This window comes from Bufo gargarizans, chromosome 4 (genome assembly GCF_014858855.1).
Source record: "Bufo gargarizans isolate SCDJY-AF-19 chromosome 4, ASM1485885v1, whole genome shotgun sequence".
NCBI lineage: Eukaryota > Metazoa > Chordata > Amphibia > Anura > Bufonidae > Bufo > Bufo gargarizans.
The window spans coordinates 143,911,871-143,937,646 of NC_058083.1; the positions used below are offsets into that span (position 1 = coordinate 143,911,871).

General features: G+C 42.7%; 1 protein-coding gene across 1 annotated transcript in view; it reads left to right on the top strand.

The window, feature by feature from the left end:
* MED12L (mediator complex subunit 12L) overlaps positions 1-25,776 on the top strand; it is a 648,568-nt gene that overhangs the window by 21,527 nt on the left and 601,265 nt on the right. The window contains exons 3-5 of the mRNA XM_044291042.1: positions 2,126-2,317; positions 3,075-3,234; positions 17,632-17,810. Coding sequence (XP_044146977.1) covers positions 2,126-2,317; positions 3,075-3,234; positions 17,632-17,810 — 531 coding nt within the window. The remainder of the gene's footprint in view (positions 1-2,125; positions 2,318-3,074; positions 3,235-17,631; positions 17,811-25,776) is intronic.

A 25,776-nucleotide genomic window follows, 5' to 3' on the forward strand; every position in this document is an offset into this window, starting at 1 on the left:
ACAGATGTCTGCCCCTTGCAGGACACTAAAAATTGTTATAGTAAAGTAGGTGCAACTTTGTGAAGTTGTCACATGCTAGATTTATTACTTTCGCCCACCAAAATACTGGTCTAAAGTATAGTACCGAAGAGTTGAAGAAGGTGAAAGTCTAATACGTACTAAAGACACACAAAATTTATTACGCAACTTGCTCAACTATGATAATAGACAGCATTACTAAATGCGCACCACTGAGTCCACTTCTGGTGATCACACATGCTTAGTAGCCCAGTCCCATTACCTATAAACTCTTATACACAGAGAGCAGCAGAGTTAGGCTAGGTCTACACGACGACATTTGTCGCGCGACAAAAAGTCGCTCGACAGATAGGGCGCAACAGTTGTCGCGCGACAATTTTTATAATGGCAGTCTATGGTGTCGCACTGCGACATGTTGCGACTGCGACGCGACAGTCGCAGAAAACTCCATCTTGAATGGATTTTCTGCGACTGTCGCGTCGCAGTCGCAGCATGTCGCATGTTGCAGTGCGACACCATAGACTCCTATTATAAAAATTGTCACGCGACATTAGTGCAACAAAATGTCGCGCGACAAATGTCGTCGTGTAGACCTAGCCTAATTCCTTTTATTGTGCAGCTCAGCCATAAGTATTAGAACTCATTCACACATGTGTACAATGGGCAGCACACAGACAGCACACGGACCTATAGAAGTGGTGCTATTTACATCACAACCAGTGCATGCCCTACTTTGGTCTACATTTTACAGTACACGGCTGTATCAAAAATCATCTCAAAGACCATTTTTAATATGCATGTATGAGTAAGTGCTAAAAGCAGCTTCTTCGCTCCACCACTGGACAAATTAGGTTGATGTTCTGAGAGGGAATAAAAAGAATTTTGTGGGAAGCTATAACAAGTAGGCAGCTGCAATATCTAGACACAAGCATTATTTACTGCATATCTAAAAAAAAAAGCAATTTTCAAGTCTCCCTTAAGATGTTCAGTTGGGTTCATGTCACGATTGTGGATGGACCACTCAAGGACATTCACAAAGTTGTCTCTAAACCACTCCTGTGTTGTCTTGTCTGTGTGCTTAGGGTCATTGTCTTGTTGGAAAGTAAATCTTCAGCTCAATGTGTGGTCCAGAGCACTCTGGATCAGGTTTTTAATAAAAATATCTCTGTGGTCCATTCAGCTTTCCTTCACTTCGAAGGAGTCTCCCTGTCCCTGCTGCTGAAAAACACCTCCACAGCATGATGCTGCCACTATGCATCACTGTAGGGATGGTATTGGGCAGTGCTTGGTTTTCTCAAACACGATGCCTAAAATTCAGTCCAAAAAGTTAAATCATCGTTTCATCAGACCAGAGTATCTTGTTTCTTACAGTCAAAGTCATTTAGGTGCTTCTCTTTTTTTGCTAACTTTTATGTGTCTTTTACTTAGGAGAGGCTTCTTTCTGACCACTCTGCCATAAAGCCCAGATTGATGGAGTGCAGCAGAGATGGTTGACCTGGAAGTTTCTCTAATTTGCACACAGCATCTTCAGAGCTCGGCCAGACTGACCATTGGGTTCTTGGTTATCTCTCTTACCAAAGCCCTTCTTTTCCGATTACTTAGTTTGGCGGGGTGGCTAGCTCTAGGGAGAGTCCCGGTTGCTCCAAACTTCTTTGATTTAATAATTATGCTCTTGGGGACTTTTATTGCAGCAAAATTTGTTTTATACCCTGTCTCTAAGCTTTACGGGCAGTTCTTTCCTCCTCATGGCTTGGTTTGTGCTCTGATATGCATTGTCAACTGTGAAACCTCTCATAGATGAACAAGAGAAATCTGTGGCCCCCAGAGCTAAGTTTCAAGTCTCATGGCAATGGGTCTGAATACTTATGTCCATGAGAAATTTTGCAATTTTTCTTTTTAATAAATTTACAATTATTTCTAAAATTGTGTTTTCTTTTTTTTTTTTTTTATTAACATGGTTGAGTGTAATTTGATAAGGGAAATCTTTTTTTAATTTTAACACAAGGCCACAACATAACAAAATGTGAAAAAAGTGAAAGTTTCTAAAGATATTCCTTTTTCATTTTATACTTACAGTATATAGTGAATGTGTCTTCTTTTTTTCTAGATTGGAGCATACTTCAGTAGTATTCTTGCTGAAAAGTTGAAACTAAACACGTTTCAAGATACTGGAAAGAAAAAGCCACAAATTAATGCCAAAGACAACTATTGGTTGGTGACGGCGCGTTCTCAGGGTGCTATCCACAGCTGGTTTACTGAGCTTGCTGGTAACAAACACCTGACTGTTTTAGCTAAGACGGTAAGACTGTTTTTGGGTTGTCAGTGTAGATACACACGCTGAGTTCACTGTGCCAATGACTTGAAAACCATGACAAAAATGTATGCCAGTGAGGCTATTGACCACATCATGTCCACTCAATTGTTATCCTCAGCAAAGATACTGAAAACATGGCAATCGCCAATAAAACATAGTCAAATATCACCGCTCAACACTAGTGTGAAAATATTAAAAACAACAAATGCAATGAATGTTAGTGGCAGTGGCCAGTGACTCCATAGTGCTTCCGTGGGGTTCCGTTCCATGCTTCTGTTCCGCACCGCATCTCAGGATTAATGGGTCTGCATCAGTGATGCAGAATGCACACGGCTGCTGACTCGTGTATTGCGGAAACGCCGTATGCGGCCTGCCGTGCGGACCCCGAGCCCTTATGTTTGTGTGAAAGAGGCCTTAATTGCATCCTGGTGTGAAGTACTTACTGGGACCTGTAGCTCCACGGAATCTCCCTCCTGTTTCCAGCTGCTAGAGGTGGGAGCTGGTACCAGGAGGGAGAGTTTGTAAAACTATGAGTCCAAAGGGGATCAGGACCCAGACTCCCCCGATCAATACTTTTGATATGCCACTATGACTATAACATATCCTTTACGGTTCATTGTAGAAAAGTTAATATTCTCTAAAATGTCTTATTTTCCAATTACTACACAATCATGAGGGTTAAGGCATGCAATGATTCGGACGGGGTCGCTTATGCAGAACATTCTTAAATTTAATATTGCAGGTACCTATACTTAGTAAAAAAGAAGATATATTCGGCTACCTGGCCAAATATTCAGTGCCACTATTACGGGCTGCCTGGCTGGTGAAGACGACCTGTGCATACTATGCTGCTATTTCAGAAGCTAAAATAAAGAAACGTCAGTCAACTGATCCAAATATAGGTAACATTCATTTTCTTGTGATCTATGGTGGCTATTCCTTTTTCACCTTTAAATTATCATACTTTTGTTTAACCCCTTAGTGACCATCCTGTTTTGAACCTTTTTTTCTTCATCACATTCCACTTTTAAATTTTTCTGTCAATGTAGCCATGTCATGATTTGTTTTTTTTCTAAACAAGTTGTAGTTTTTAATACACTATTTTTTTTGTATAGATAACTTATTGATGAACTTTTATTAACTCTTTCTGGGGGAGATTAAAAAATAATAGTAAGGGTACTTTTACACTAGCGTTAGAAGAATCCGGCAGGCAGTTCCGTTGCCGGAACTGCCTGTCGGATCCTGAAATTAGTATGCAAATGGGAATCATTTGTTTCCGGATCCGCCTGACAAATGCAATAAAATACCGGATCCGTCTCTCCAGTGTCACCCGGAAAAACGGATCCAGTATTTATTTTTTTCACATTTTTAAAGGTCTGCGCAGACCGTAAAACCGGATCCGTCAATGCTGCAATTTCCTGAACACTTGGTACCGGATCCGGCATTAATACATTTCAATGGAAATTAATGCCAGATTCGGCAAGTGTTCTGGAATGCTGGAATGGTATGCTGCGGTATTTTCTCCGGCCAAATACTGTAAATGGGACGGAACCGAAGACATCCTGATGCATAGTGAATTAATTGCTGCCCATTCAAAATGCATTAGGACAAAACTGCTAAGTTTTTTTCCCGCTATTGAGCCCCTATGACAGAACTCAATACCGGAAAGCTTTAACGCTAGTGTGAAAGTAGCCTAATACGTTATTGTTTTTTTACGTTATACATTTTTCAACATTCACTTTGCAGCAAAAATAACAGGATATCTTTACTCTCTGGGTCAGTACAATGGCAGTGATATATACAGTATATATTAGACTAGCTGAAGGACCCGGCTTCGCTCGGTATATTTAATCTATTTCATTTAAGGTTTGTGTGTGTCGTTAAAAGATATCAACACTATCCACTATAACAGTGACATCTACAGCACCCCGCCCCCAAAACAGTGACCTCCACAGCCCCCCACCCCTTAACACCCCCCCACAGTGCCCTGTCCCTTAAAATTGGACCTCCACAGCAGTCCACGCCATTAACTTTGACCTTTGAGCAGCCTTCCCCTTTAAGGCCTCATGCACACGACCGTTGTGTGCATCCGTGGCCGTTGTCCCGTTTAACGTGTTTTTCTGCGGTCCCATTGACTTTCAATGGGTCCGTGGAAAAATCGGAAACTGCACCGTTGGGTGGCCGCGTCCGTGATCCGTGTTTCCTGGCCGTGAAAAAAATATGACCTGTCCTATTTTTTTCACGGCCAACGGTTCACGGACCCATTCAAGTCAATGGGTCCGTGAAAATCACGGATGCACACAAGATTGTCATCCGCGTCCGTGATCCGTGTCCGTGTCCGTTTTTTCCTATCATTTCAATGGCAAACTTGACTTAGATTTTTTTTTCATTTTTCATGTCCGTGGATCCTCCAAAAATCACGGCAGACCCACGGAAGAAAAAACGGGCACGGATCACGGTACAACGGAACCACGTTTTGCGGACCGTGAAAATAAACTGTCGTGTGCATGAGGCCTAACAGTGACTTTCACAGCATACCACCACCTTGACAGTGACCTCCACAGGGGCCTGCCCCGTTAACAGTGTCCTTTACTGGATCAGGGGCGTGTCCTTTTGAACAGCTCACTCTAAGACAGCAGCACTGTACTGTCTGAGTGTGATCTGCAGGTAGAAAGTGACCCTCCCCCCCACCTCTGCAGCTGACAGAAGTTGATTTTTACCTTCATTTTTTCAATCCCTGTCGGCTGAGGGGTGGAGGGGGCATGGCCTAACCAAATCGGGGCGTGGCTTAGCAGGACCAGAAGTTGATTTTTAACTTCATTTTTTTCAATCAGTCGACTGAGAAATGGGAGGGGCCATGGCCTAACTGGATCAGGGGCGTGGCCTTTTGAGCAGCTCACTGTAATACAGCAGCACTGTACTGTCTGAGTGTGAGCTGCAGGGAGAAAGTCACCCTCCCTCCCACCCCTGCAGCTGACAGAAGTTGATTTTTACCTTCATTTTTTCAATCCCCATCGGCTCAGGAGTGGGAGAGGGCATGGCCTAACCGGATCATGGGCGTGGCTTAGTGGGGCCTGGGGGCGGAGTTTACATATTTTAGGGGTGTACACATTGTGGCAGGGGGCGTGTCTGGGCTCCTTCCTGCAAGAGTGACGCGCCCTCGGCACCTTACTGGCTCTTTTGCATACTAAATAAACTGGATTTTCAGAGGATAAAAACATCTATTGCTGGAACAAAAGCACATCTGGAAATAAGGTGCTAAGTGCTATTAGACTATGGCTTTACTTCAATAGCAATTATCCTGGTGACAGATTTAATTTAAAGCTCTCCTACAGCAGTGAAGATAAATGGCTAGGTTGTTATGGAAACCTGGAGTAAAACGGTGTATGTGGAGGACTTGCCTGCTTCTATTGGCTGATAAGGGTCATGTGACCAAGCTTCTATTGGCTAATGCATTTTTTGGGAATATCTCGGGAACGGTACATCCTAGAGAGCTGAGACCTAATCTAAAACCTTCCCGGACACGTGATGTACCTGTGTGCCAAATTTCGTGATTGTAAATTTGACGGTGTGAATTCCTTTAGCGGACATACACACACACATGCACTCAGCTTTATATATTAGATAGTGACACAGTGAGGGGTTGTGTCTGGCAAGTCAGGTATTTTCCTCCCAGCATGTGCGGCTGGGCTGGTTTCCAGCCAGGTGAGGTCAAATATCGGACCGGAGTTTAAGTGCTGGTCTGGCTGTCAGTCGCTATATGCCAAAAAGCTGTGTGCGGCAGGTACCCCAAAAACTCTAAACCACCTGTGCCAGGTGGAGGTAGGAGCCACTCCAGCTGAGGCTCTGCTGGACTCAGGGAGCTTGGTGTCCCTAGTAAGGGCTCCCCTGGTACGGTCAGTGGAGTATACTGGCCAGAAAGTTGGGGTCATCCAGTCTGTAACCACAGGGGCTGGCAGATGGACTCACGAAGTGGCAGTTGCCCCAAATTTACACTATGAACTTATAATAGGGAGAGACTTCCCGGGCCTCCCGGCACTGTGGCCTGCTATGAGAGTGACTGATACCCATGAGACAGGGGTAAAACTAGCAAAGTGGCTCGGGTCAGGGGGAGAGCAGAACCCTGGGAACCTGAGACCGAAGGGCCAGCGGTTGGGGTGACTGCCACTTCGGTGGAAGAGGGGGAGACAACCGGCAGGCTCGGGTCTGGATCTTTAAGCTGGGTGATCGGGTTTTGGTTCCGGTGCCGACTGTGGACAGTAAGTTCCTGACTAGGTCGCAGGGGCCCTACAAGGTACTCGAGAAAATTGGAGATGTAAACTACAAGGTACACCAGCCAGGGCGTCGAAAGCCGGAGCAGGTTTACAATGTGAATTTACTGAAACCGGAAAGATAGGCAAACCTGTACAGAAGACAGCCCGCGGCCGGGTTTTCTATGAAAAGAGGTACCGGCCCCTCTGTCTGATGCAAGAGAGGCAGCTGCCACAGTAAAAATTAATGACAGCCTCCCCTCTAAACAGACTCAGGATGTCAGGGAGTTCGTTAGTCGGAACACGGATGTGTTCTCAGACCTCCCTGGATGCACTTCCATAATCCAGCATGACATTTACCTGAGGCTCAGTGACAAAGTCTGATTAAAACCATACCAGTATAGACTGGATAGAACCGGCACTCAAAACAATCGGTTTACACGTGGAAGTTGAATAAAATTTATTAAACAATCAACACTATATACTAGATGCACCAAGGTAAAATTCATATAAAATATATAAAAAATATAATAAAAAGCATATATCTCAGTGTTAGCCAAGCGAGTGGAGTTTTCTTAGGGCACAGAGGTCTGTAGTGCTACGCACAGAGGGCTGCATCCGTGTCCCCCCAATTGGGTAGGCTGTTGGATCACAGTAGTCCGTGACGGAGCTACACAGAGCCGATTGAATATTGTGCTTGAAATAGTCGCAGGTATTATTCACATATAAATTTCACATAAGCTTAAATGCATGTAAATAAAATCTTGTGCCACCGTATAGGGTAGAGAAAAGGTATTTAAAGGTGAACTAAGTTCAATTATCCATCACCTATAGTGGTCTCAATTTCTGAGTAAACTGGAGGTGAGAAAGTCACTAGTCCAGCACGTCTGATGTCACCGTGCATATGCCGCCTTGCGTACAGCGGTTCAGTATGGTTCCACTTGAGTTAATGTTACTCACTGTTTCCCGTGTGGATTCACTCGGTTAGGTCTGCGGGAGGTTTTCTGTCGTGGTGCCTGTGGGCGTATTACCTGTGAAAGAACTATCGCAGCGGTACATGGCCATGTACTAAAAGTTCATCCACTTACTCACGTAAGACCAAGAAGCGCTGTCAAATTCACGTAAGTGAAACAGCTGACATAGGTCTCCCACGAGAGTACAGACGGGATCCAAACAGACAACTGGACCCGACACTAATACAGCGGGGAAAGACTGAAGCGTGGGACGCCACGACAGAAAACCTCCCGCAGACCTAACCGAGTGAATCCACACGGGAAACAGTGAGTAACATTAACTCAAGTGGAACCATACTGAACCGCTGTACGCAAGGCGGCATATGCACGGTGACATCAGACGTGCTGGACTAGTGACTTTCTCACCTCCAGTTTACTCAGGAATTGAGACCACTATAGGTGATGGATAATTGAACTTAGTTCACCTTTAAATACCTTTTCTCTACCCTATACGGTGGCATAAGATTTTATTTACATGCATTTAAGCTTATGTGAAATTTATATGTGAATAATACCTGCGACTATGTCAAGCACAATATTCAATCGGCTCTGTGTAGCTCCGTCACGGACGACTGTGATCCAACAGCCTACCCAATTGGGGGGACACGGATGCAGCCCTCTGTGCGTAGCACTACAGACCTCTGTGCCCTAAGAAAACTCCACTCGCTTGGCTAACACTGAGATATATGCTTTTTATTATATTTTTTATATATTTTATATGAATTTTACCTTGGTGCATCTAGTATATAGTGTTGATTGTTTAATAAATTTTTATTCAACTTCCACGTGTAAACCGATTGTTTTGAGTGCCGGTTCTATCCAGTCTATACTACATTGATCAGAATCAGGGGGTTCTTCTTTGAACCTGTGCACCTGTCGTGTCGAATCACAGTGAGCCACCTGCACAACACCCTTTGTAAAACCATACCAGGTACCCAAGGCATGGCGACAAACCATATCGGAGAAGGTACAGCTAATGTTGCAGCTAGAAGTCATTGAGGAGTTATAAAGTGAGTGGGCCAGTCCTATGGTATTGATACCCAAGCCAGACGGGACATTGCGGTTTTGTAATAACTTTCAAAAACTTAATGAGGTTTCCAAATTCGATGCGTATCCCATGCCCCGGGTGGATGAGCTCATCGAGAGGTTAGGACAAGCCTGGTATTTTTCTGTTTCGGACCTCACGAAAAGGTACTGGCAGGTGCCCTTAACGGAGACTGCCAAAGAGAAAACTGCCTTCATTACGCCTGAGGGGCTGTATCAATATAAGGTCTTACCCTTTGGTCTGCATGGCACCCCCGCCACTTTTCAGCGACTAATGGACATTGTGCTTCATTCACATCGTTGGTACGCTTCGGCTTACCTGGACGATATTGTCATCCACAGTACCGACTGGGAAAGTCATCTACCCAAAGTGCAGACTGTAGTGGACCCCCTTCGGAAAGCTGGCCTAACCGCTCTCCCCAAAAAACATGTGATAGGGTTAGAAGAGACTAAGTACCTGGGGTATGTCATTGGGCGCGGAGTCATCAAACACCAAGTGAACAAAATAGAGGTGATACGGAATTGGCCCCGACCTGTCACCACTAGGCAAGTAAAGTTGTTCCTGGGAATAGTGGACTATTACATGAAGTTTGTTCCCCACTTTGCTACTCTAACCGCGCCCTTGACAGGGCTCTTGAAGGGACGAAAATCTGGGATGGTTCGCTAGGATGATCGGGCGGAAGAGACTTTCTCCGCTTTAAAGTCGGCCCTATGTGGGTCACCGGTTTTGGTGATGCCCAACTTCAAGAGGGAGTTTGTGGTTCAAACGGATGCCTCCGAAGTAGGCCTTGGTGCTGTACTGTCTCAGGAATTCAACAGGGAGGAGCATCCCATTGTTTTCCTAAGCCGCAAGCTCACCCCAGCCGAAACCAGGTACGGTATATTGGAGAGAGAGTGCCTGGCTATCAAGTGGGCATTCGAGTCTCTCCGCTACTATTTGTTGGGGAGAAAGTTCTGTCTGGTGACCGACCACTCCCCTCTCAAGTGGATGAGCCAGGCCAACGACAGGAATGCCCAGGTCACCAGATGTTTTTTGTCTCTGCAGAACTTTAAGTTCTCGGTAGAACACAGAGCAGGCCGGTTGCAGGGAAACGCGGATGCCCTGTGCCGGGTGCATTGTCTGGCATGTGTCTACCCCCTCAGGGTTAAACAAAGAGGGGGGGGGGGTATGTGACACAGTGAGGGGTTGTGTCTGGCAAGGCAGGCATTTTCCTACCAGCATGTGCGGCGGGGCTGGTTTCCAACCAGGTGAGGTCAAATACAGGACCGGAGTTTAAGTGCCGGTCCGGGTTTTGGCAGCACCTGGTTGTCCTTAAATAGGCAGCTGGGCTCAGCAGAGATGTATCTGTTTTTGGGATCTGAGCCTTTGTGCCGTGCTGGAGAGCTGAAAGCCACATGCTGGGGAAACAGGCCCCCTAAAGCCTGCTGTGGACTACTGGAGGCAGAACTGCCAGCAAGGTGACTTGTGTAATATGAACTTTCCATTGTGATGTGAATTAACACGAAGACTGCAAAGTTACGTGCTGTTTTGTGCAATTGCCTCAAGTGTGAATAAACACTGATGTTTTGATTTAAGAACTTGTATTTTGCCTCTGTACTGCACCTGCTTACCCTATCTACAAGAGCAAAACCCCACAATATATATCTCAAAGTTTTACTACTTTTGCACAATGAAACCCCTTCTTGAAGAAGAGAAAAAAAAAGAAAATGTTTTTGCATAACTGAGAAGAGAAATACAATGACACTCAATATTATGCTTCAGAGAATAGTGTTTATCTATGTGCATTAATAAAGCTATTCACTAAAGCATAATATTGAGTGTGGCATGGTAATTCTCCTAAGTATGGCTCAAGACCTCCACTCACATTGGTACTTACATCTACAGAGTTCAAGTATCAGTTCCTCTTCAGTCCCATAACTATTTTTTTTCCCTTCTACAGATCTGTATGAGGGCTTTATTTTGTAGGACGACTTTTACTTTTCATTGGTATCATTTTGCGGTACATAAAGTTTTTTTATTGCTTTTTACTCATTATATTTGGTGGTGGATAGGCATAAAAAAATTAAAATTCTGGCAATTTTATTTTCTTTTTGTTGCCATTTCTTTACTTAAGAGACAGGATAACCGGATTAAGTTGCTTCTGAACTTATCTTGTGGATTACAGCAGCTCTCTGATGGAGGACAAAATTTACACAGACACCATGCTTCTTGTTTCCTCAGGAACACACACTGCTGCTTACTGTGCAGCCTCTTTTTTCTTTTTTCTTTTTTCTGTGTGCAACTTTATTTAAACACTTTCTGGTTAACAAACAGACAACATATTTATATGACTGTAGATCAATAGATAAGCTGTATAAGGGCATATAAAGAAAATGTCATATATCTTAACACCCCCACTTGCTCTTATACTGCTTATGAGAAATAGTTTGGTACAGTTACATCATTTTACTATCTATATTCCAAAAATATAACTAACAAACCTATCAAGCTTAAACTTTGTTATTGGTTTAGTCATAACATCAGCTACCATTTTATCCGTAGAACAATACTCAAGATCTATCTTGCCTTCACTCAGAACAGATCTAAGGAAATGAAATTTAATGTCAATATGTTTGCATCTTTGATGGTAAACTGGGTTCTTTGCGAGAGCTATCGCACTCTGATTGTCTTCAAAAACCTTTACTGGTTCATACTGACATTCACTGTCCAATTCTCTTAGCAATTGTGCAAGATATAGACTCTCCTGTGTGGTTGCGGCTAATGCCATATATTCAGCTTCACAGGAAGATAGTGCTATTGTTGGTTGTTTCTTTGACTTCCAAGAAATCAGAGGTCCATTTTCAGTCAGGCTGAAACAATATCCTGTTGTGCTTCTCCTATCAATCTGGTCTGAGGCCCAACTGGCATCACTATACGCCTCTAGTTTTAATTTCTCTTTACATTTTCTGTAGCATAGTTCAAAATTGACAGTTCCTTTTACTTGACTATAACCTTTTGCCACAAACCTGGCTTTGTACGTTTCAGTTCCATTTGCATTGCTTTTTATCACATATACCCATCTACCCCCCACTGAATTTTTACCTTCTGGTAATGTGGTCAATGTGAAGGTATCATTCTCCTTTAGTGATTCCTTCTCTTCTTTCATTGCATCTAACCCACTTTGTGACTGGGGTGTTTCCATGGATTCTCTGAAAGTCTGGGGTACATCATGTGCTCTATAGCAGTAATCTATATTCATCAGTAGCTGATCATCACAAACAGATTCTAGTACATAGTCATTTAAATACTGAGGAGTTTTTCTATTTCTTGTAGGGTATCTTGTACCCTGGTCATCATCTTTGTCCTCTGCAATCTCCACTAAAGAATCTGGGGTCTCTTTAGTCATTGGACTTGATACAGGAATTACACTCCTTTCCTCATAGTCATCATCATTATTGTCCAACAGCTCAGTCTGAGTTTGTTTCTCGATTACATCCTTTTCAATGAATTTTACTAGTCTGTGCCTGAAGACTTTGCCAGTTTCAGGGTAATACACCAGATAAGAGGGACTATTTTTGTCATATCCTACAAAAATTCCTTTTGTGCATTTTGGATCCAGCTTTTTCTTATCATGTTTGTATGCAAAACATTCTGACCCAAAAATCTTCATTTTTGAAAAGTCTGGTTTCTTCCCTGTCAGTATGTTGTACGGCGTTTGCTTCAAACGACTGTTAAAGCATCGATTTCGAATCATAGCTGCTGTCATCACTGCATATGTCCATAACTCTTTTGGTACTTTGCTCTCTATTAGCATACATCTTGCCATCTCTATCAGTGTTCTCCAGTTTCTTTCAGCCGTTCCATTTTGATGCGGTGAGTAAGGTGCTGAAGTCTCATGTCTTATGCTCCTCTTTATGAGTAGTGACTGGAAGTCATTCGATGTGAATTCGGTACCATTGTCTGACCTCATTCTCTTGATGGTCCCATAGGGGGCAGTAGTCAGCGATAAACTTCTCTGTGGCTAGAACTGTGTCACTCTTGTTCTTCAGAAAGTATACAAACACTGCACCAGAATAATCATCAGTGAACGCTATGATGTATTTGAATCCGTCCTTTGCAACTGGCTGTATAGGACCTGTTAAATCTGTGTGTACTAGTTCAAGTGGGTATTTTGCACGGGTGTCAGGCTCTCTGTTTCTACTCTGAGCAAATTTCCCTTGGGTACAAATCTCACACTTCAGGTTGGACTTATCAACCTTACCTTGGATCTTCATTCCATCTACTAGATTCTGTAGTTTCAAGATATCATCGTAATTACAATGACCAAGAATTTTATGCCATATCTGAATATCATAACAACCGTAACAACTGTCTTCACATCCCTTATAGGTGTCCAAATAGAAAAGCCTGTTGTGTTTCTTTATAATAAACTTTGTACCATTCTTATGAGCCAGAATACTGTCATCTTGTCGGAATTCCACAGACGCCCCATTCCTTGTTGCTGCTTCAACTGAGAAAATGTCTTGTGGATATGTGGGGATAAATAATGCGTTTTGTAGCAATGTTCTCATTTGTTTTCCCCTACTGTCCATTAGGTACACTTCTGCGTCGCCTCTCTTGAGTGCTACACCGGAAGTTCTTTTTCCATCTGCCAACTCCATGTAGTGTTTCTCTGGCTTAAATGAGGTGTCAAATCTTTTAAATTTCTTAATGTCTGTAATAATATGCGATGTTGCTCCTGTATCTACCATCAGGCTTTTTGTTACGGGATTGCTTAACTGGTCTTCGCTTATCTTAAAAGCAAATGTTTGTTCTGTATCATCCACTACATGCTTTGCATTGTCTCGTGCTTTTCGTCTGCACAATGTCTCACTGTGAGTGGAGCTCTTGCAATAATTACACCACTGTGTCTTCCTTTTATTCACTCTGCTTGGACATGCATTGGCTTTGTGACCTTTCTGATTACAACTGTAGCAGATGATGATGTCTTTCTCCTTTATTGGTATAACAGGGGTGCCGACCTTCATAACATTATCAGTGCTTGTGCTGCTACGATATTTTTCAGTGTCCTCAAAAATCCTTAACTGGGTTTTAAAGTCAGTAAAAGTCATATCTTCTTTACCTTGTGTTATATGGATTGCAAATGGTTTGAATGATTCAGGCAGGCCTTTAAGAATCATAGCAACTAATAGTCCATCACTGAGGGTCTCCCCTGCATTTCTCAGTGCTGTAATAGCTGTTTCTGTGCGTATGATATAGTCTGTGACACTTTCACATTCAGATTTCTGAAGAGATGTTAGTTCTGTGTACAGGTTTATGATACGTGGCTTACCTTGGCCAGCATAATGATCTCTCAGGATTTTCAGCGCTTTTCTTCCATTATCAGTTGCTTCTCTCATTATAAGAGATAGACTTTTATCATCTAGGAATTGTATTAGTTCAGCATAAGCTTCTTCATTCTTACTCCTATCTTGCATAGGGTCTACTCCATCTGCTGGTTCACGCAGGATGGTTTCTTTAAGGTTCATCAAGCGTAGATGGCCTAGGAATTTTGTCTCCCACAGCTCATAATTCTTCTCATCTCCATCGAAAAGTAGCCTGCTCCATCGGCTTGTTCCTTCTCTCCTGGGCCCATAACCTGTTGCCATTTCTTTACTTAAGAGACAGGATAACCGGATTAAGTTGCTTCTGAACTTATCTTGTGGATTACAGCAGCTCTCTGATGGAGGACAAAACTTACACAGACACCATGCTTCTTGTTTCCTCAGGAACACACACTGCTGCTTACTGTGCAGCCTCTTTTTTCTTTTTTTTTTTTCTGTGTGCAACTTTATTTAAACACTTTCTGGTTAACAAACAGACAACATATTCATATGACTGTAGATCAATAGATAAGCTGTATAAGGGCATATAAAGAAAATGTCATATATATTAACACTTTTAATGGCATTTACCATATAGGATAAATAACATAATAATTGTATAGTGCGGGACAGCATGGATACCGCCAGATGGAGGGGTTATTTTTTTTAAGCTTCCATTGAAAAACTTTTTTTTATAGAAAAATGTTTTTTTTTTTAACTCAGACATTTTTTAAATAAAACGTGATTTAATTATTTATTTAAACTCTTATTAGTGCCACAAATGGACTTTGAAATGCCATGTTCTGATCACTTACTTAATACACTGTACTACTTATGTTGTGTAGTGTATTATGCTGTCAATAGGACACTGACAGACAAGCTATTAGGCTGTGCCTCTGTCATGACCTAATAGGTATACACTAAAGTCAGTCCTAGGGGCCTTCATTAGGTCTCTGGCTACAGTGTAAAGGCATCAGCACCAATTGCTGATTGCGGTAGCTAAGGCGATTCAACGCCTGGCATCGGCAATTCTGCCCATCTCTGCTGTTAGAGCAGGAGCCCAGCTGTTGTGAGAGAGATACTGCTACTGCTCTTCGCTGCATAGAAGACCAGTTAAAAGTCAGCGGCCTAGTCTATGTCTCCTTAGTGACTTGGGTAAAAAGGAGCATTGGTGGTCACTAGGAGGTTAATGTCTTTGCCCATTAATGTAGCAGTGCTCAGTGTGAGATTTGAATTGGCTTACAGTGGATTGGTAAGCTTAAAAGGGTTGTACAGTGGCTTAATACTGATGACCTACTGTATCTTCAGAATAGATTATCAATTTTAGTTCGGCAGGGGTCTGACTTCAAGCACCCACACTGAAACTGTTCAAATGGGTAGCAGCACCCGCAGGAGTGCTCCTTGCTGTTCACAATTACCTTCGCCCCATATCCTTTGTAATGGCAGCATAGTGTAAATACAACTGCTCCATCCTATTCACGTGTGCCCAAAAAAGTGACAGCAAGTGTTCTGCCCCTAACATGGTTTCAGTAAAACTTTTTGGGCGGGACCTCATGGGCGTCGTTCTGGCTAGACCCAATCATTGTGCGAGACATTAGGCTCACGGAGATCCTGTTATCCTCTGGTAGGCTAGTCCTCATAATATGGTAATGCCCGTATTAGGATATTCAGAATCAGACATCAAAATAATGTTACTTTGACGCTGATCCTGATGCTGACCCCGACACCGACTGATGTGGACCGCGATGCTTACATTAATGCTGACACCAACACTGATGCTGACTCTCATGCTGATGCTGACTCTGCTATGTGACCATTTATTTAAGGGTTCCCCAAAGTTATGTTTGCTATTATTTTTTTAATTTGGTACGTCACTGTATGTATATTCCGATTGGATAACAGATTAGGTTCAGACCACTGTACAACTGTATTCACAGAGACTAAAATGTCTTGATTAACGGAGACTCTGCACTTAATAGGAAGATTCATTTATTACATATTTATGTAATTCTAGTTACAATAATGTATTGCATTGCTGTCCAGATAAATGGTTTACTCATATTGTATTGCCTTCACAGAATTTAACCTTTGACAGTATCCTCAAACTCTCACTAGAAAAGCTTTACAACTAGCTAGGTTTCAGGTAACAAACTCAAATGATACCTAATCTGACATCACTGGTCAGCCTCAGGGGTCATGCATGCGGCCGTGGCCGTCTTTGCGGTCTGCAAATTACATCCGGGCCATGATAGAACGAGCAGTCCTATCCTTGTCCGTAATGCGGACAAAAATAGGAAATGTTGTATATTTTTGCGGGTGCCACAGAACACAGTGTGCTGTCCGCATCTTCTGTGGCCCCATTGAAGTGAATTAGTCCTCATCCGAAAAAATGCGGATCGGATGCGGACAAAAAAAAAATGTTTGTGTGCATGAACTCTCAGTGTCAGCATCAGACTCTGCTCTGTGAGCAGCAGTTACCCCTTCCTTCTATGACAGTACAACACTACACAAGATAGGGGGAGCTAGAGATGAGATTTTCATGCTGACTTTGACCAGTGTAGACAACTGGATGTGAAAATCACACGTAGTTACAATTTGTAACCTGAAACCTAGCTATCTATAAAACTTTTCTTGTTAGGGAGTTAAAGGGGTTATCCAATATTATATCAGACCTTACAGAGTGGCCAACTCATGAAACTTACTAGTTTTGAATTAATTTGGTATCGGGTTTGGTACCGATTTAATTCACCAAAGTCTTGCGCGACTTCGAGTTAAACGAAGTTTGGCTTCAATGATCCCCGCTGGGATCAGTCTCTATCGCTTCCGGGCTGGCTCCTCATCTTCATGGTTATCTTATATCAGCATTCTGTTCATGGAGCGTGGGGGGCATGTGACCGCTGCAGCCAATCACTGGCCGCAGTGGTGACCTGCTGCCCTTGCGTCAAGTGACCCCCCCTTCCCCCCGTCAACTACAGGGGTTATGTGCTCCCACCCGTCAACAGGATGTTGATGTCAGCACACCAGGGGGATGAAGAGCCAGCTTGGAACGATAGAAAACTAACTCAGCAAAGATTCCTGAAGGAGTCTGAAAACACTGTCAAATGTTAAATTCTGTGAAGGGAACATAATAAAAGAAAACTATTTCATTATCTATTGAGGCAGCAATAACACCATTTCTTATAGCTAGAATTAAGACAAAAATATGTACTTTACATCTGCTGTAAACAAATGAATTTTCCCCTAAAAGGTTACCCTAAAAACTGAATGGTCACATATCAGAATCAACGTTAGGTTAGAGTCATTCAGAGATGGTGTTACCAGTAGTATCAACAAGTAGTGTACTACTGGGGTTCATTGGGCCTACCACAGGAAATGATTCAGAGGGCCCACCATCTATCTATATAGAACATGAGCATGTCCTCTTGTAACTGCATCATAATCTTAATGGTCATTATTGCACACACAGGACATAACATTAATTAAAGACTAAAAGGTTAACTGTGAATCAAACTAGTAGTAGACCTTAGTAGATCCTAGTAGCAAATGTTTAGCACCAAAGCAGACACAGATGCCCTGTCAAGTCAGCCAGAAAATGTGGACACCCATATGTGAAATGTTCTTACACTGTCCTTTTTATGTTTTTTTGCAGAATGGACTCAGATATTAACTAAATATCTTCGAGATCAATTGGTAAAGATCGCTGATTTTCATCATGCAAGCTCCAGCCAACAGTCTCAATCCAACAATCCCTTAGTGGTAACACAGGATATGGAACAGGCCTTAAAGCAATGGGAATACAATGAGAAATTGGCATTTTACATGTTTCAGGTTGGTGTCATAAATCTGCATTGCTATTTGTTGCTAGATATAGTAATAGATAGATCATATTCAGTTTATTATTTCCATTTTATTTTGTCATCTTTATGTCATACTTTTGTGAGAAATTAATTTGTATTAAAACTGAACATACTGTGAGCAGAGGCCTAACTAACTGGTAGAGGATCTCATTAACATTGGTCTTCTGCATGGTCTGGTCAGACTTCTTTTTTTGACTCACCTGACAAGGGGTGAGGCTTAGTGAGAAGGGAGTGGTCTAACAGAAGGGCACATCATTCTGGTCTCCACTAGTCCCAAAAAATAGGTGAAAAAACGTAATTAGACATACCGGTAATTCTGTTTCCTTGAATCCACCATGACGGCTACGGATGAGATTGACCTCTTGACCTCTATAGGGGCAGAAAATACACAGAGAGAGTTTAGGAAGCCCCCACCCACTCTCACCCTCAGTGTGTCCTAGATACCAAGTGGGTGTATTCCTTTTTTTTTTTTTTTTTTTTTTTTACAAAACTGTTAAGGGAGGGAATATATGAGCCGTCATGGTGGATTCAAGGAAACAGAATTACCGGTAAGTCTAATTACGGTTTTTCCATTTCATCCACCATGACGGCTACGGATGAGAACTACCAGATTACTAAGTAGGGGGGGCAACTGCTTGTAACACTTTTTGGCCAAATGCCAAATCTGCTGCAGCAAACAAAATTTAGGCGGTAATGTCTAATGAAAGTATTTATACTAGACCAGGTTGCAGCCTTGCAAATTTGGTCACGAGATACGCCTGCCTTTTCCGCCCAGGAGGAGGCCATAGCTCTAGTTGAGTATGCTTTAATAGCCATAGGGCATGTCTGACCTACTAACCTATAGCAGAGAACAATAGTTGTTTTTATCCAACGTGCTATTGATGTTTGAGAGTTTTTTACCCTTATATTTTCCAGAAAATTGAATTAATAGATTATTATCCTTCCTAAAAGGCTGCTGTCACATCTAGGTATTGGATCATCATCTACTTTACATCGAGGAGATGGCATTTTTCTTCTGAGGGATTTTTTTGATCCCTACAGAAGAAAGGTAAGATAATCTCCTGGTCCCTATGGAAGTTTGAAACTACTTTCGGGAGAAAACCTGGATCTAGTTTTAGTACGATCTTATTGGGAAAAACTAATAAGTATGGTTCCTTACACGACAAGGCCTGGATTTCTCCTACGCGTCTACCGGATGTAATCGCTATTAGGAAGGCTGTTTTAAAGGAGAGATGTTTTAGGGAGATTTCCGATAATGGGGAAAAATGAGGATTTGTTAACTCATTAATGACTAAATTTAGGTCCCATGGCGGTGTATTTGGCTTTAAGGATGGTCTGAGTCTAGACGCAGCTTTAATAAATCTTCTAACCCATCTAGGATTTGAAAGGTTAGTGTCATAGAAGGCCCCCAAGGTTGAGATTTGTACTTTTAAGGTACTAGGCCTAAGGTCTAAGTCTAGGCACCTTTGTAAAAATTCTAAGATTTTTTGTATGGAGAGAGATGATATATCAGTACAATCTTTCCCCAGCCATTATCAATATCTTCTCCATATCTTTAAATAGATGGCGTTTGTGACTTTCTTCCTACTGGCTTTTAGAGTACTAATTACGGAATTTCAGAGGCCCCTGCTCCTTAGGATCTCGCTTTCAGGATCCAAGCCGTCAGCTTGAAGAGTCCCGGATTTTGATGTAAAATTGGACCCTGTGAGAGAATGTCGTTCTGGAACGGAATCAGCCATGGATCTTCCAAGGATAAATTTCTCAGGATGGGAAACCAGGTTCTCTTGGGCTTAATAAAACTGGGTTTAATTTTAGGACCTCCCAGACCGCTCTTAACTCCCTGTAGTTTGATAATTAGTTTATTTGTTCTGGCCATTTTCCTTGCCAGTTTGAGGAGCCCACTATTGCACCCCACCCTATTGATCTTGCGTCGGTTACCACTTGTACTCCTGGCTCTTTTTGCCAGAGGACCCCCCTGGTAAGATTGGACTCTATTTTCTCAATTTAGGTCTATTTTTACTTTCCAGGGGATTTTTATTATCCTGTCCAAGGATGATGGATGATTGTTCCAGATGCTTAGTATCCAGGATTGGATAGTCCTTGTGTGGGCTTGTTTCGAGGCAACCGCTGGTATACAGGAGGTCATGGGACCCAGGATACTGATGGCGCTTCGAGGTATTGTTTTGGGTTTGGAATCTTCCAATCTTTTCTATTATGGTCTTTATTTGAATCTAGGATTAACCCCAGAAATTTCCTGTTGCATGATGGAATTAGGGAAGACTTTTTTTCATATTTATCAGCCAACCTAGGCTGGAAACTTTCTGTAAGAAAGTCTCCGTGTTTGTGACTGCCTCTACTACTGAATTTCCCAATAGAAGAAAGTCGTCTAGATATGGGAAAATTACCCGCTTACCCTTAGGGAGGGCAGCATTTCTACTACAAGTTTTGTAAAGATCCTTGGTGCAGATGAAATGCCGAACGGAAGAACGCAGAATTGGAAATGATGAATTTGATGATCCGGGCCAGGCAGGGCAAACCGCCGAAATTTTCATGTATAGGGACGTGATAGTATGCGTCTTTGAGGTCTACGGACGTCATACATGCCCCTTTTTTTTAATTAAGGGTACGATTGAGGAGATGGATTGCATTTTGAATTTTTTGTACACTATGAATTTGTTTAAATCTTTTATGCTTATGATGGTTCTGGAAGATTCATCCGGTTTCTGAATTAAGAAGAGTCTTGAGTAAAAACCTTGTTTTTCTTCTGGTATTGGGACCCGTTTTATTACCTTCGACTTTTTTAATTCTATTATGCCCTGCCAGATTTTTAAAAAGGGTATTTGGATTGTGGGATGTTACCTGAAAACTTTTGGGTGGTGTAGAGGTAAATTCTATTTTGTATCCGTTCTTTACACTGTCTAGTGCCCAAGGGTTTGATGCTGTAATATTCCACTGGGCTATAAAAAAAATTAACCTCCCCTACTATGGCGTCATTGTTTTTCGTTTGGCTTGTTTTGGGGATTGAGGAGGAAGCCCCGGCCCTTGCCTCCCTTCTGGTAGCTCCAGCTACCAGATTTGCCTTTGCCTCTGTAGGATTTAGATTGTTGACTGAAAGGGCGAAAAAAACTTCCTTTTTTGTTCTTCTCCGAGAAGCCCTTCTTCTTGTCGGCGGCTTTTTCTAATATTTTATCAAGTACCGGTCCGAAAAAGTATTCCCCCGAGAATGCTATGGAACACACCTTAGATTTAGAAATGTTATCGCCTTCTCCCCAGGATTTCATCCAAAGTGCACGCCTTGCAGAGTTAGAGATGGCGGCATCTTTTGCGGCAAACCTAACCGATTCAGCAGAAGCGTCTGCTAAAAACGCTGTGGCAGATTTTAAGAGGGGAATAGACTAATTAGTTGAGCCAGAAATACATGGCTTTAGCCACCGAAGTAGCCGCGATATTTGTTTTAATTCCAAACATCGAGGCTTCCCAACATTTTCTTAGAAGAGAATCCGCTTTCTGTTCCATGGGGTTACGGAGTTGGGACGCATCTTCAAATGGTAAGAAGTCTTTTTTACTACCTTTGCCACTTGAACGTCAATTTTAGGGGTCTCGTCAAAGACTTTTTATTCGGTTGGGTCAAAGAGTAACCTTTTCCTGAATTCTTTAGAGACCCCTAGTCTTTTTTCAGGATCCGACCAGTCGTCAACAATCATTTCTTTTGTATTTTCATTAATGGGAAAGACCGTAGCATTTTTGGTACGTAATCCCCCGAACATTTCATCCTGAACAGATCAGTTTTTTTGGATGTTTTCAATGCCCATAGTATCTCGGACGGCTTTAATAAGCTCGTCCATATCTTCAGAGGAGAAAAAATATTTTTTCCCTTCCTCTTCCTCTATTATCTCCCCCTCCAACAACTGATCCTCATCAAGATCGTGTTTAAAAGCTGACCCTCCTTCTTCCATGTCCTCAGAATCTGAGATAACACAGATAACCTCGGTTTTTTCATAGGAGGCGCATTTTGAAGGGGTTGGAGAGAGGCTAATGATGATCTGATTTCGTCCTGAATCATGGCCTTAATTTTTGTCATGATGGACGGTTGCTCTTCCTTCAGAAGGTCGCTAATGCAAATTTTGCAGAGCTTTTTCTTTAGTACTTCCGGTAACCTTTTGGAGCAATTAATGCACTTAAGATACTTTGTTTTTTATTTAATTTCTTTAGCCTAGGCAGAAAGAAGAGCAACCCTGGGTCTGCGTCTGTGCATTCGCCACGGGTCCCAGGCGCTTCCGGAAGGAGCATGTCTCATCATAAATTAAGTGGCTGTCTGTGCTTCTAGAATGAGATATACAACAGCTCATAGTTGGTATAGATTTCATCATGATAAAGACGCTAGGGACAATGGCCCTTCCAACACCACACCCCCCCATTTTGGAAAGTGGTGGTGTAATAAAGTAATTTGTATTCAAAAAGCTGCAAAACCGAGGTTTTCACATTTTTTATGTCAGTTTTCTGGCATTGGGCCTTGGTAAATGACCCTCAATGTGTTTAAAGGTAACCTTGTAGCCAAGTGTATATGGTCACAAGAGATGAGCGAATTTCTCAAAAATTCGATTTGGTTGTTTTGCCGAATTTTCCGAAAAGATTTGATTAGATCCGAACTTATTTGTAGCGAATCGTGCTAAAAAAACAGCTATTTCCTGGCTGAAGAGAGCCTGTATAGTGGTATAGAACACTGTGCCTTGCAGTAACATGTATAGTCTGCTGTGGTACTAAAAAAAAAATACTGTCAGTATGACACGCAGATGACAGGCGTCGCTCTAAGAATCACTGTACACTTCACTTATTTGGGCAGTTATGGGGCCTAAACTGACCAAATAACTTAGGTGTGAACTCAGACTTTACAGGTCAATGTTAGCGTCAAGAAGTAGCGTACTCCCTTTACACCGTTGTCAGCCGATTCCACATAGATGTCTACAGAACCAGTTTTTTTTACAATAATACACCCCAAAAGAAACTGTAGAACAATTTGAATGCACCACAGAACGGTTAATATGACGTACGTATATTTCTTATAAATACACCCTGCAACACACTTGCATGCCAATAACAAACAAGGTTTGCTGGAATTACAGAGGTATCATCTAGTGCAAACCTAAAAGCAGCAGTATAATAGCAATTTGGATCCCCAGTCAGTGCAGCAAGGTGTAATAGAATCGTTCCTATTGCACCCTGTTCTCCTTTTATAGTGTAGATGATGCCTCCCTATCCTTTCCCTACAGCTTAAATAATCTTTTCCTGAACTTGTCAATAATTTTTTCAGCACAATAAAGTCTTTCCTAGCACTGTCCCTAGCGCCTGCTGACTTCTCTGCACTAAGCACACTGGAAAAAGTCTAAATCTAAGATGGCTGAGGGTATTTATAGGGCTGTGACATCACAGGGGCTGGCTGCTGATTGGCTGCATGCATGGCATTGTGGGTGATCCCTCATTCCCAGAGTTCCTTGCTCCATGTCCTAACATGTGCAGCAGCCATTTTAGGAAAAAATGTGATTCATTACCACGAAGTGTGATGAAATTCGGATTCGGTGCAAATCAAATTTTTTCCTGAAATTCAGAATAAATTCCACTTTGTTAACTTCGATTCGCTCATCTCTAATGGACACTTACAACTTGCGGTTTAACTGCTGAGAGAATCTATGGCTGCCTATACATAGGTTTCGATGAGGATTTCAGATACAGTTCTGAAGCAAAAACCAGGAGTGGATCATAAAGGGGAAGAGAGTATATTGGAAAGATTCTACTTCTTTAATCCGTTCCTGGTTTCCTGGGCTTAAAAACTGTATCAGAAAACCTGAACAAAATGTGATCAAAACCTGTTTACGGGCAGTGAAGATAGCCTGTACATCTTCAGGTAATGATCAGGTTTTCAGAAGCTGTTTTGAAGCTAAGACCAGGAATGGATTAAAAAAGGAGACAAGTAGAATCTTTCCTACATGCTTTCTTTTCCTTTACAATCCACCCTTGCTTTGGCTCAAAATCACTGATGGAAATCACTGACCGAACTCTGAAGTGTGAATGAGGCATAAAAGAGAGAAGAGAAAATAAGGGAGAGTAAGTGTGCCAGTTTAAGGCTACTTTCACACTAGCGGTAATATTTTCCGGCATTGAGATCCATCATAGGGTCTAAATACAGGAAAAAAACGCTTTTGTTTTGTCCCCATTAACTATAATGTGTAATGGGTAATGTAATGTAAATGGTGCAAAACGCAACTGAATAGAATGGAATACTCCAAAATGTATTCCGTTTCGTTCTCATACCGGAGAGCAAACTGCAGCATGCTGCGGTTTGCTTCCTGTCCTGGGATGCGGAGCAAGACGGATCCGTCCCCTATTGACTTTCAATGGAGTTCATGACGGATCCGTCCCCCATTGACTTTCAGTGGAGTTCATGACGGATCCGTCCCCCATTGACTTTCAGTGGAGTTCATGACGGATCCCTCTTGGCAATGTTAAAGATAATACAACCGGATCTGTTCATAACGGATGCAGATGGCTGAAATATCATTAACGGAAGCGTTTTTGCTGAACCCTGCCGGATCCAGCAAAAACGCTAGTGTGAAAGTAGCCTTAGGCTACTGCGTTTTTAATTCAGATTTTGAGATCCAGTAGTTGATCTCAAAATCTGAAGTAAACTGATCAGTTTTGTCAACATTCATTGTCAATAGGGACAGAACTGATCAGGGTGCATCAGTATGCATCAATTCAATTGCGTTTTGGGGCCGGACACAAAACCATTGCAAGCAGCGTTTCTGTGTCCCGTTTGCAAAACTGAGCAAATCTGATCAGGCATAAAAATGTATGTGAAGCTACTTTCACACTAGTGTTTTTGCTGGATCCGGCAGCAAAATTTCTTCCATTACTGATAATACAACCATCTGCGTCCATTTTTACTCGGTCACTGTTCACACACACAGGCGTCAGTTTAGTCTTCACCACAGGCAGAGTTTATTCCACCAAACAATAATAAACATGTCCAAGCTTTAGCTTTAAGCTTTCTTCAGCCCACACATATTTGATAACATAGTCCCACACCCTGGGTTCAGTCCAGGCAGGGTAAGGGTACTTTCACACTTGCGGCAGGACGGATCCGACAGGCTGTTCACCATGTCGGATCTGTCCTGCGGCTATTTCGCCGCGCCACCAGACCGCCGCTCCGTACCCATTGACTATAATGGGGACGGGGGCGGAGCTCCGCCGCAGCATGGCGGTGCACGGCAAAAGGCCGCCGGACTAAAATTACTGCATGTCAGGCTTTTTAGTCCGGTGGCTTTGGCCGTGCACCGCTGTGCTGTGCCAGAGCTCCGCCCCCGTCCCCATTATAGTCAATGGGGACGGAGCGGCGGTCCGGTGGCACGGCAAAATAGCCGCAGGACGGATCCGACATGGTGAAAAGCCTGTCGGATCCGTCCTGCCGCAAGTGTGAAAGTAGCCTTACAAAACAGTAGGATCTCACCACATTTTGGGATCTTTCAGAGACCAACTCCCCACCCAGCTTGTTCCGCTTTCAGATAGCCCGTCCACACTTGATCCTCATAGCTGAGATCTCCCCAGCCTTTTTGAAAACCCTGGATGGAGTACGGGAGTGACGGATCTCAATACCGGAAAATATTAACGCTAGTGTGAATGTAGCCTTTTCGTTACAGAAAAAAAAATGGATCAGGTGCCCATTGACTTATAGTGATTTTCATCCCTGATCAGCTTTGTTCAGTCTTGATTTAATACAACCGGATCTGGTAAAAACTGAGCGATCAGGATGTGTTAGGCTACTTTCACACTTGCGGTAGTAGGTTCCTGCAGGCGGTTCCAGCGGGGCAACAGCCTGCTGGATAAGTGCTAACACTAGTCCACCGTGCCGCTGGAAGCCTGCTCCGGCCCCATTTACTATA